This window comes from Tripterygium wilfordii, chromosome 4 (genome assembly GCF_013401445.1).
Source record: "Tripterygium wilfordii isolate XIE 37 chromosome 4, ASM1340144v1, whole genome shotgun sequence".
Classification (NCBI taxonomy): Eukaryota; Viridiplantae; Streptophyta; class Magnoliopsida; order Celastrales; family Celastraceae; genus Tripterygium; species Tripterygium wilfordii.
Genome location: NC_052235.1, coordinates 15022165 through 15035017, shown reverse-complemented (window position 1 = coordinate 15035017; position 12853 = coordinate 15022165). Strand labels below are relative to the sequence as shown.

The 12853-nt window shown below is 36.0% G+C and overlaps 1 protein-coding gene across 2 annotated transcripts; it reads left to right on the top strand.

Annotated features, from left to right (window-relative positions):
* The first annotated feature begins 402 nt into the window (after nt 1-402).
* LOC119996291 (pleiotropic drug resistance protein 3-like) lies at nt 403-12848 on the top strand. 2 transcript variants are annotated; one of them, XM_038842874.1, is made up of 24 exons: nt 403-932; nt 1037-1160; nt 1261-1346; nt 2892-2976; nt 3758-3917; nt 4009-4085; nt 4867-4920; nt 5014-5104; nt 5255-5556; nt 5636-5917; nt 6062-6375; nt 6814-6974; nt 7059-7162; nt 8265-8418; nt 8502-8639; nt 8745-8818; nt 8915-9247; nt 9338-9628; nt 10169-10252; nt 10343-10476; nt 11197-11424; nt 11789-11960; nt 12163-12417; nt 12541-12848. In XM_038842874.1, the coding sequence occupies exons 1-24, from the start codon at nt 550-552 to the stop codon at nt 12805-12807; spliced, it is 4353 nt and encodes a 1450-aa protein (XP_038698802.1). In that variant the 5' UTR covers nt 403-549; the 3' UTR covers nt 12808-12848. The 2 variants fall into 2 exon arrangements, with proteins under 2 accessions (XP_038698802.1, XP_038698803.1); XM_038842875.1 differs by lacking the exons at nt 403-932; nt 1037-1160; nt 1261-1346 and adding an exon at nt 2359-2489.
* Nucleotides 12849-12853: the final 5 nt, after the last annotated feature.

The following is a 12853-nucleotide window of genomic DNA, read 5'->3' as shown; positions in this document are numbered from 1 at the left end:
AGGATTGTAATATCTTGAGAGATTCATTCAACGATTTATAAAAATATTTTGAGATTGTTTTTCGTTATGTTGGAGTTCGATTTCTTGTGTTCTACGCTTAAATGTAGGTTTAGCTTTAGTTTTGCGTTTTCAACTGTATCAACTTTAAGGCCATTGAGAGATTGCGTTGTATTTCCATGGTAGATACTATGCACTAATTGAGTAGATACTATGCAATAATTGAGAGATTGTGTTCTCTCCCTCTCTCTCTCTCTCTCTCTCTATATATATATATATATATATATATACATTTCCCAATGACGAAGTATCCTATCAACAACTTGGTTCAACTGGAATTATTTTATAGAGTAATCATGTTTTCACACCTTTTGTTTATTAACTAGTTTATAAATAAACAATCTTGACCAGATTTGTGCAATCAGACAATTCCCCCAGTTGAAGGAGAAACCATTTGGATCTCTCTATAAAGTCATCTTGAAAGCCATGAATGAATACAATACACAACATTGATACATACACACATAACAGCTGGTTTACTACTCTTCAAGGATGGGAGAGATACTTGATACAGATGAGATGGAGACCATGAGAGTGGAACTAGAAGAGATTGGAAGAAGCATCAGATCCTCATTTCGTCTTCACACGTCGAGCTTCCGTGCACAAGAATCTGCAAGCAATGAAGATTGTGAAAATGAGAATGAATCGTATGCTCAAGAATGGGCTGCAATCGAGAGACTCCCTACTTATAAACGATTGAAATCATCTTTATTCAACGTAGAGAGCGGTGGCAACGACGATGGTCAAGGGAAACGAGTCATCGACGTTACCAAGCTAGGCGCTGGCGAGCGACATTTGTTCGTTGAGAAACTTATCAAGCACATTGAGCATGACAATCTTGAACTGCTGCGCAAGATCCGGAGAAGAATCGATAAGTAAGAATGCTCTATTGATAATATTCTACTCATCATCACTGTCGTTGAAATTCGATATAATCGTCACGTTTTAAGCATATATAAATCTGGTGTTGAGTTTGCAGAGTTGGTGTGAAGCTGCCTACTGTGGAGGTTAGATATAAGAACCTGTGTGTGGAAGCAGTGTGTGAGGTTGTTCATGGAAAGCCACTTCCTACACTATGGAATTCTGCTAAAAGCACACTTTCTGTAAGTATTCAATCGTAGAACTCTTCTTCTTCTTCTTCTTTTTCCCTTAATTTAGTTATGAATGATGTTTAAAGCTGTAAATTTGGGATTGGGATTGCAGGTTCTTGGGAGGTTATGGGGTTCAAGTTCACGTGAAGCCAAGATAAGCATCATCAATGATGTCAGTGGTATCATAAAGCCAGGAAGGTATGTAGTAGTCTCTGTTAAAGCATGAGTTTTTGGTCAACTTTTGCTCGGTTTTATTGTTTTAATGACATATACAACTCATACACATGTATCACACATGCAACGACACTCACAAATATACATAAAATATATGCTGCTGTCGGGCAGTATTCGAACCCTGCACCATGAGCAGAAATACACGGATAATTAGCTAACGGAGCTAAGCATCAACGTTATTTTCACCATTCTCAAGTTCTTTGTACATGTATATACATATACATCCCTTATGGACTCTGGTGGTGTTGGTTGATCTTTCCCAGAAACTGGAGAGGCATGATCCACCCATTAGAGCAGCAAAGCCAAGATAATTTAAAGAATATAATAATAGTTATTTACCCAAAATTTACTCTATTAAACCTAAAAAACACGTCATAACTTGATTAAATTATGAGGCCACTATTTTTGGAAAGATATAAACAAAATATAAATATTCCAGTAATTATTATCTCGAAAATATTTTAATAATATGTGGCGTTCATTTATTGAGTGTGATTTTTAATGGAGTTTTTGTTATGAGGTCATCACACCTAATAAATGAATGAGTACCATACATTATTGATTTACTGAGATGTTTCCAGAATGATAACTACTTAGATGTTTTTGGGATGGTAACTGATGAGAATGCATAGCACTTTCGTAATGGTAACGTTATGTATCTTTAACAAATTCAGTCCTAACATATAATTAGACAAATAACGAAAATCAATGTAATTAGACAACGTAAAAAAAAAATTCAATGTAATTAGATAAGATGATATTTGAAATATATAGTGTTTTCACTTCGGTAAAATAAAATAAAATGTGGGCGAAGAAATCCATTACTGACATGAAGAGAAGTCAAACCTCAACGGTTATTCGATTTGTCTGACACGTGGCAGCGGATGGACCCACATTAATTTTTTGATTGTTTCAGTTTCAAACTTCGATGCTTCGAAGTAACGGTAATGTGTAAACCCTAATGAGTGACGAGTGACGATTATTGGCCTTCGTCGCAAATTCCCTAATTATCGTCTTCAACGATTCTCTCATGTGCCATTCGATCATTTCTCGTAAAATTTTGCCGAGCTGCAAATGCATCAGGATCTTAAAATTCTAGTAAACATGGTATGGACAATCTCTATACATTCGCTAGGTCACAATGTGTTTTTGTGGAGATTTTTGATGTAAATTGAAGATTAATTCCATAGTCATCGAGAGTTTCTGTTGAAAGACAATCTCTATACATTCGCTAGGTCACAATGTGTTTTTGTGGAGATTTTTGACGTAAATTGAAGATTAATTCTATAGTCATCGAGAGTTTCTGTTGAACGACAATCTCTATACATTCGCTAGGTCACAATGTGTTTTTGTGGAGATTTTTGACGTAAATTGAAGATTAATTCTATAGTCATCGAGAGTTTCTGTTGTGGATTTTCATGTATTTGACTGAAATATTTGGGTTTAAGGTGTTAAGATTTTTTTAATCCAGTGTAACTGTGTAAGCAGAGTCTTATACCTCCATTGCAGGATGACTCTGCTGCTTGGCCCCCCTGGATCTGGGAAGACAACCCTTTTAAAGACGCTCTCTGGGAATCTAAACCAGTCTCTCAAGGTATTATCATATTCTATACTTGGGTTTTGTTATGATAATTGCTTAATAAACAATTGGATCTATATGAAATCTATGACTTAAACCTGCGGTTTGACATCCATAAAAATTACTATTAACTTTTGGTTTTATTGGAATGCTGGCTTGGTACGTTATTCTTGTGTTTTTCTTCTTGTTGTATTTAGCTGTTTTGGGTGTTGCCTTCTTTTTTAAAAAAAAAAGGGGAGGAGGGATTCAAACTCTGGTCACCATGATGATACAAACCATCTTTACCACTTCAATTAGTGGCTCGGGTGTGGGTGTTACCTTGTTGGTGCTTCATATGATTGTAGTTTTTTTCTTTTCCCCATCAAATAGAAGTATGTATGCATCAAAAAATGAGAAAAAAAGAAAAAAAGAAAAATTAAAATAAGCTTGGCATATCTATGTCATATAGTCTTAAGCTTTGTGCAATGCAGACGATAATTTTCGGGGTGATCAATTAGATAATGGGATTGAATTATGAGTTCATGAAAAGTGGGAAAGCAACTTCTGCTAAATGTCTTTTAAGAATAGAGGATTCTGGATTACATTTACTTAATCTTGTATGCTCAAGCACCCATCACTTCTCAGAGAGAAGGATCAAATGCGCAACCACAAATGTTTGTCAATGCATGTGTACTGGGAATAATTTTTCATAATATGCAGCTAATAATTTATGATCATGATATGTGGGTTGATGCATAAGAGTTACTTTAGCTTGTAAATACCACATTAGTATGATTTTTTATGCCTACGCTAACAGGTAACAGGAGAAATTGCTTACAATGGATTCAAACTAAAAGAGATTGTCCCCCAGAAAACATCTGCATATATAAGTCAACATGACCTGCACATTCCTGACATGACTGTTAGGGAAACAATTGATTTTTCGGCACGTTGTCAAGGTGTTGGAAGCCGAGCAGGTAGTAGTTTTTCCCTTATATTTATGATTATGAAAGTTTTGCAGTAGCAAAGAGTATAGGTTATAATTTATGCAATATTCTGCCTATGAAGACATAATGTTGGAGGTCAGTAGGAGAGAGAAAGAAGCCGGAATTGTTCCAGATCCGGACACAGATACTTACATGAAGGTATGCTGAACATCTGTTATAATGGATGCATAAAATTAAAGTTGTGCCCTCATTTTCCCTCATATACACATATTTGTGTGTAAATGTATAAGCTAACTTCTGTAACTATCATGCATTTTGAGACTTGGTCAAGAAACGAGCATCTATTATTGAATCTTTATTCAAGATCTGTCCCATTCACTTGAAAGAAAAAAAGCTATGCACACATCAAAAACACCATTCTTTTAGTATTGAATCTTTAATCATAATGTAAGGTTCAGTTGTATTGCCTGAAAAAGTGTCTATGCAAGAACATTCGTCCCATCCTTGTACTTAATTAGAATCCATCCTTTTTTTTCACACAAGGAGGTTAGAGTTTTGATGCTTGGAAATAAAGGATTATGGAGATGAACTTGTTACCACTTAAAATAAACCAGTCTCTTGCACAGTCTTTCATGGCTTACGCCATTATGTTTAATATTCTTCCTTATAGGATGTATCGAATTCGAGATAGGAATCTCAGTGCTGCTTTTTATATTTTGTGATGGACTTCAAGTGCTCTTGCACCGACTCACTAGCCAAGGCAGTGTCAGAATAGATAAATCTAGTGCATAGTTAGTGCTGAAGATGTGTTTATGGTATGCCTCATGTGATTGAATATGATATATGTTCAACAAAGAATTTATGGGGGTGTGAGGAAAAGTAAAGAACTGGTAAAGACACCCGTGTTTACTTAATAATTTTGTTCCATGTCTGCTGTTGAAGATATGTGTGAGGCTGATCGACTATTTTTTTTTAACAGGCAATTTCTGTTGAAGGATTGGAAAGAACCCTTCAAACGGACTACATCTTGAAAGTAATTGTCTTGGGCCAGATCTTAAATATCTTCATTGTATTCCTATCTATAAGACATTTAATTAGGCATATTCTCTTTTTTTTTCCTTCTCAGATCCTTGGGCTTGATATTTGTGCAGACATCATGGTGGGCAGTGCCATCAAACGAGGGATATCTGGTGGTCAGAAGAAAAGATTGACTACAGGTAATGATGCACCGCCACTAATGAAGCTGATAAATTCTGAGAGTGCAATAATGCACCAAGTTCAATGTATCTGCAAGTTTTCCTTATGAATTATAAAATCTCAATCCTATATTAGATTTTGACTTCAAGGAATCATTCTCAAATATGCAGCGGAAATGCTTGTGGGTCCCATAAGTAATTTGTTTATGGATGAAATAACAAATGGCTTAGACAGTTCTACTGCATTTCAAATTGTTTCTTGCCTTCGACAGCTGGTGCATATATCAAATGCTACTGTACTTGTTTCGCTTCTTCAACCAGCACCGGAAACCTTTGATCTATTTGATGATGTTATTTTGATGGCACAAGGGAAGGTTGTGTATCATGGACCGCGTGAACATATTTGCAATTTTTTTGAGGAATGTGGTTTTAAATGTCCTGAGAGGAAAGGAGTAGCTGATTTTCTTCAGGAGGTAAGTGCAAAATATTTGTATCGTTCGCCCCATGCATTCAGTTCTTCATATTGAAATAATTTCCCTGTTTTTCATGCAGGTCATCTCAAAGAAGGACCAAAAACAGTACTGGTTTCATAAACAAGTCCCTTACAGTTATTTTACAGTTGATATGTTTTCTAGAAAGTTCAAGGAATCTCCCACAGCAAAAAATTTAGATGAGGAGCTTTCCGAGCCATATGACAAATCAAGAAGTCATAACACTGCTCTTTCGTTTAATGTGTACTCTCTTTCTAATTGGGAGCTCTTTCAAGCTTGCATGTCGAGGGAATTTCTTCTCATGAGGAGGAACTCTTTTATCTATGTTTTCAAAACAAGTCAGGTTATAATTTGCGCTTTCAGTTTATTATTCATTCTCTAGTCTTGGGTGAAATCATGTTTTGTCATTCTTATCAACCATACTTTGTTAAGCTACTTTGTCTGAGGACCTATAATTTGAAACTCACTGAGATTGATCTGTCTGCAGCTTACAGTTGTTGCATTTGTCATGATGACTGTATTTTTGCGGACTCGACAGGATATTGATATTTTTCGTGCAAACTATTACATGGGTGCCCTGTTTTATGCACTTGTCATTCTTCTCGTTGATGGAGTTCCTGAATTGTCAATGACTGTTACAAGACTTGCAGTGTTCTATAAACAGAGAGAGATGTGTTTTTATCCTGCGTGGATTTATGCGACTGTGTCTAGTATTTTGAAGATTCCTCTATCGTTTGTGGAATCTTTGGTGTGGACATCTCTTACTTATTATGTCATAGGATACAGCCCTGAGATTTCAAGGTGAGATTCACGAGAAAAAACTTATGTTGAACTGTGCACTGGGCCCTATGCAGAATCTTTGTTAGAAAAATAATTGGAATATTTTATTTATGGGTATCTGATTTGAACAAGTAATTCGTTCACCAAGTGATACATTTGTCATCAGAAGAAGTATTCGTTTAATAGCTAATGGCTACCAAGTGGTTTTTATTGATTGTGACACTAATGATGTCGAACTGCAATACATTTGAAGGGGAAAAAAAGGTGTCCTGTGTTAATTGGTTTCTTTGCTATAAACAATTATTATGACTTCATTCATTTACCTCCTTAAGTACAAGTTACACATGAAAGAGTGAAATTGTATCATTTCACTTCCAAAATATTCAGAGAAGCTTGGTTAACAAGTAACTTCCGTTCCCGCTATTGTGCTTTAGATTTTGATTATATGCTGTTTTTCAGGTTCTTTCGCCAGTTTATTCTACTTTTTGCTGTGCACATGGCGTCATTATCCACATTCCGTTTCTTGGCCTCAGCATTCCAAACTGCTGTTGCTTCTTTGATTGCTGGTAGCTATGCAGTGTTTTTGTTCTTATTGTTTAGTGGATTCATTATTACAAAATGTAAGGCTCTCTATACCTCTTCAAGTTTTTCTTAGATTAATCTAGAACTATGAGCTTATGTTTTCGATGGTTTTTTTATTTCAGCCTCCATGCCTGTTTGGTTAAAATGGGGCTTTTGGGTTTCTCCTCTGTCATACGGAGAAATAGGACTTTCTTTAAACGAATTCCTTTCTCCACGATGGCAGAAGGTGAGTCTTTCAAACCCTGACTTAGACATCTAGACAACATTAAGCAGCACCTTTGGCAAGGAATAACAAGTCATATAGCTTTTTATGCTAATATAGAGCAATAATAAAATAGGTGTTAAGCTACTGTCTTGATTAGTATTCCAATAAATAAGTGGTAACTCAATCTGTTTGGAGTTTCTCATTGCCATCTTCTTTTTATACTTCTATGCATCTTTTTGTATATAGCTTTTTGTGTTACCTTCTCACTGTCATCTTCTCAGTATCCCCAAAGCATGTTACATGCAAGTAGCAGTTTGGTATTATTGTGTTTTTTTATCTTTGCAGATGTTTCATAAATTTTGATATCTATTCATTATGTGCTGATTATACTCGAACATTAGAGTTGTAGAATGTTGTTTGCATAATTATTTGTAATATTACTTCCATTGGAAAAGGAGGCTCATATTCAATAGGTTCATAGCATTTGATGTTTTGAAGAAGGTAGCGACTGGAGCATTCCAGAGCCATGTGAATGGCTCAAATGTGTTGTAATTTATGGGAATTTGGTTGATAATACGATCAGGGGTGAGGGGGTTCTTATCCCTATGGTCCCCTGCATGGTTGCTCTTGGTTTTCTATATACTTATGATTTAAGTATGATTAGGAGGAGTCTCTTTTTTTTTTTTTTTTTCCCCTTTTGATAAGTTACATTTTTTTTATAATTATTAGCACGACAGGACACTCGAAACTTGCCTTGGTTCAAGTCCTAAGGAGTAGTAGGCTGCAACTTGGCCTAGAGCTCCTTGTTTGCAATGTTTGTATACTATAATCCTGCCTAAGTTGTTTTTATCTCTTTCAATAGAAGACAGTTTTGCTCTCGACATGCTGTCAAACTACGTGAAATTTATATGTTATTCTTGTATGATTCTGTGTCAAATTTCTTAACAACATTGGCTAAATACATTCAACTAATGGATACTGGATTACAACAGATATCCTGGTATTTTGTTCTTTTAGAGTACACATATGGTTCTTCCATTTTTGTTCTCCACCTTCACTTGAAAAACCAAAGTTAGACAGCTAAACAAGATTTATTAAGGTTTCTTTGTCACTTCTATTTTAGCTTTCAAACACAAATACAAGTATAGGGCAAGAATTACTGAAGAGCCGTGGATTAGATTTCAATGGACATTATTACTGGATATCCCTCGGTGCCTTGTTTGGATTTTCTTTACTCTTCAACATTGGCTATGCCTTGGCCTTAAGTTTCTTGAAGCGTAAGTTCCCATTTCTTTCTTTTTGTCTTTTAATTAACGTTAAGGGAATATGCACATGCATTCACCTCAATTTATATACTCAGCTCCTGGGTCATCTCGTGCTATTATTTCCCATGACAAGCTTTCCCAGACACATGGAGGTGAGCAGTCCCATTACGGGCCACATGTGGAGGAGAAGTCTAGGAGATCTACTTCTGGTTCCAATAAAGCATCTGACGAAGGTTGATCTTTTATCTTGATCTTCTTATTGTTCCAGTAAAGAAGTTCGTTAATTCTCAGTTTTGGTTTCCTCAGCATATTCATCTGTAATCTGTGTTCATCCACAGGCAGGATGGTCCTACCTTTTCAACCTTTAACATTAACATTTCAAGATGTGCATTACCATGTAGACACCCCTTTGGTAATACATCAACTGGTCTTTGACATGAAGTTGAGGTCATTGTGGGATATCAACTAACATAATTTGTTCCATCTCTGTGTCTTTGTTGGGTCTTAGGAAATGAGAGAACGGGGATTCACTTCAAAGAAACTCCAACTTCTTTCTGGTATAACAGGTGCATTACGGCCTGGTGTTCTCACAGCATTAATGGGGGTCAGTGGAGCTGGAAAAACAACCCTTTTAGATGTTCTTGCAGGAAGAAAAACCTATGGCTATATCGAAGGAGAAATTAACATTGGTGGATACCCGAAGGTTCAAGAAACCTTTGCTAGGATTTCAGGATACTGCGAGCAAACTGACGTACACTCTCCACAAATCACTGTAGAAGAATCAGTGTTGTTTTCTGCTTGGCTGCGTCTAGCTCCTCAAATTGCCTTGAAAACTAAAGTTGTAAGACCTGAATTTCCCAAGTTTCATTTACTGTGCAGTTTAACGATCACTGATAATATTACTCAATGCTGTTGACGTATGTTTGGATAGGAATTTGTGAATGAAGTCCTTGAGACCATTGAGCTTGAGGGAATCAAGGATGCCTTAGTTGGCATACCTGGTGTTAATGGCCTGTCAACTGAACAACGCAAGCGCCTTACTATAGCTGTGGAGCTGGTCGCTAATCCTTCCATTATATTCATGGATGAACCCACAACTGGTCTGGATGCAAGAGCAGCAGCAATCGTCATGCGAGCAGTAAAGAATGTAGTTGATACAGGAAGGACAGTTGTTTGCACCATCCACCAACCAAGTATTGACATATTTGAAACATTTAATGAGGTAAAACTATGTTTTCTGAGCTGATCTAAGATAGAATTGACAAATTAGAATTTAGTTAGATAACAAAATGCTGTTTGACTACTCCTAGTAGTGCTTTTTTCTCAATGGTATAAAGGGACCAAAATTTCAAGTTGCTTTTGCTTACTGATAAAGAGAAGCTTCTTCCCCTTTCAGATTCTTTAGTTTCTTTCAAGGTTTCGCCCATTTTATGAGTTGGGGGGCTTCATTCTACCAGCCAAAATTTGGGTGAAGTGGCAGCAATGATGTGAAACTATTTTTTCAATTATGAGATTCATCTTGTGTGTAAGACTTGTAGCATCTGTAAAAATCAGAAGTATCTCACTATGTATGGCAATTTTTTCTACATGTTTCAAAAATAACTCTTATTAGGGGCATGAAGTGAATGAGAAGTTTCTGTATAATTAACTAGAATATGAAAGACTAGTATGCATATTTTGAGTTTTTTTAATCGTCGAGGGGTGCCACATATAGTTATTGATCTTTCCTTCTCTCTCTCTCTCTTTTTGTTTTTCCCTTTAGCTGATTCTTCTTAAACGTGGCGGTCATGTTATCTACTTCGGTCCACTGGGACATCATTCAAGTAGAGTGATAGAATATTTTGAGGTTTGTTACTTCTGAGCTAACTATTTCTTATTAACTTTCTGGCATCCAACAGTCTGAATTTTATTTCAATCGAACAATTTTGACTAATAGGGTATCTCTGGGGTGCCAAAGATTAGTAGCAACTATAATCCAGCGACATGGATGTTAGAGGTCACTTCGGCATCTTCAGAAGCTGAACTCTGCGTAGATTTCACCAAAATATACAGGGACTCTGCTTTATACCAGTAAGTTAATAGTTGAATATTGTGTTACTTCTCAATATTAAGTGTAAGACATAGGGTTCTCTAGCAATAAACTTTTATGTACATTATCTTAAAGTTGATGTTGGCATAAAAAGTCCTCTTGAAGACTCTTATAATTTTCACATAATGTGGCTTTGGATGGACATACCTATTCATATTTGTAAAAGTTCCAGTTTGGCCTTTGTTACCATAGGCAAACTATAACTGCACTTTACAGGCATCTTCCGTAGTTACCATGGGCAAACTATAACTAGACTTTGCCATAACTTGATTTAAGCAAAACTATTTATCATCTAAAGGGATTATCTTTAAGCTAAATGGATTTTTCGCCTTCTGAATGTAATTATTTGGTCTTATTTCAAGCCGAAATTTAAGTACAAATAGAAGAGCACGACTTGTGCTGGCAATGATGTGTAATTGTGTATCATATCAATACTACTCTTGTTCTCTCTCTCTCTTTTTGATAAATGCTCAATACGTCTGTTATCAACAAATTAGACTGCTGCTGTGGATCTGAGTGAAAACGATAATGTTGCTAGATTTCAGAATTTCATGTCGATGTTTAATTTTGACTGAACCATGGAATAGTTTATCCATGGTTGCAAGTATGATATTATGTCATTTTATATATGGTTTTCTGCTGTCTATAATATGCTTATTCACAAACTTGTTAAATGACTTCATTGAATTATTTTTCTGAAGGAACAATATGGAGCTCATACAGGAGTTGAGTAAACCACCTCATGGTTCAAATGATCTGCAATTTCCAACTCAGTTTCCACAAAATGGGTGGGGGCAATTCAAATCCTGCCTATGGAAACAACACTTGTCGTACTGGAGAAGTCCTTCGTACAACTTAGTTCGCATTGTGTACACTCTTGCATCATCATTGCTATTTGGTTTGCTGTACTGGGGAAAGGGGAAGAAGATGTAAGTTGTCTATTAAATTCTGTTATTCCTTTATCTTTTTCCCAATTTTATGCGCTTGAGTAAAAAAGTTCATGCAGATGGCTTTAAAATGCTATTTTCATTGAAGCAGTACAAAATATCATCCGAAAATCTGCAATGTATTCTCTAATGAAGACATTCTCCTTGGTATTTTATTTGGTTGAGCAATGATTATTGGATCAAGCATCGTAATATCATTCATATCTAAATTTCCCTATGAATATATTATACTTGTAATTATATATAAGACATTTAATCAAATATTTGTAATTGCAGCAATTTTTGTCAAAATCCAACTAACTCTTTTTCTTTTTTTCATTTTTCATTTTTTACTTTTACCCTGCAGCTCTAACCAGCAAAACTTGTTTAACATAACGGGTTCAATGTATGCTTCCGTTCTCTTCTTGGGCATAAATAACTGCGCTTCAGTCTTACCATATGTTGCAACAGAGCGAAATGTTATGTATCGGGAAAGATTCGCAGGAATGTACTCTGTGTGGACTTATTCACTTGCACAGGTACAGTTAGTTGCTATGTGGAACTTCTTATAGCACGTTAAGATTAAGTGAAATACGTTCCTTTTACTGTGTTTTGCGTCATTAATCTCGTACTTTTGATGTCTACACCATTGCCTTATCTGTAGTATTCAAGCACATATTAGGACCCTATTTTTTACTGCTGGAATTTTTCCTTCTTAAACTTTTTATACTTATTTCGCAGGTGATGATTGAGATTCCCTATTCATTTGTACAAGCTGTGTCATTTGTCCTTATAACGTATCCAATGATCGGGTATTACGTATCAGCATATAAGATTTTCTGGTACTTCTACGGCATATTCTGCGCCTTGCTGTACTACAACTATCTAGGAATGCTGCTTGTGGCATTCACGCCAAACTACGTGGTAGCAACAACTATATCCTCACTCTTCTACACCTTGCTCAATCTTTTCACAGGGTTTCTTATTCCGCAACCTGTAAGCTACTATTCTCTATCAGAATAAAAAGTCTACATTCGGAATCCTTAGCTGTTCGCTTAAAAACTTATTGACTCGCAGATTGAGAGATTGCATTAATGAGTTCAATTTTTTTCCTGTCAGCGAATCCCCAACTGGTGGATCTGGGTTTATTATCTGTCGCCTACATCGTGGACACTGAATGGTATGCTCAGCTCACAGTATGGAGACATAGACAAAGAAATTACAGTCTATGGGGAAACCAAAATACTGTCTGCCTTCTTAAAAGACTATTATGGGTTTCACCACGATCGCTTAGCTATTACTGGAGTTGTGCTTACTGCATTTCCATTATTGTATGCTGCTCTTTTTTCATTTTTTATTGGAAGGTTGAACTTTCAGAGGAGATAAAATCTCCTTCACTCTCTATATGTATATGTACATGACATGCACATGT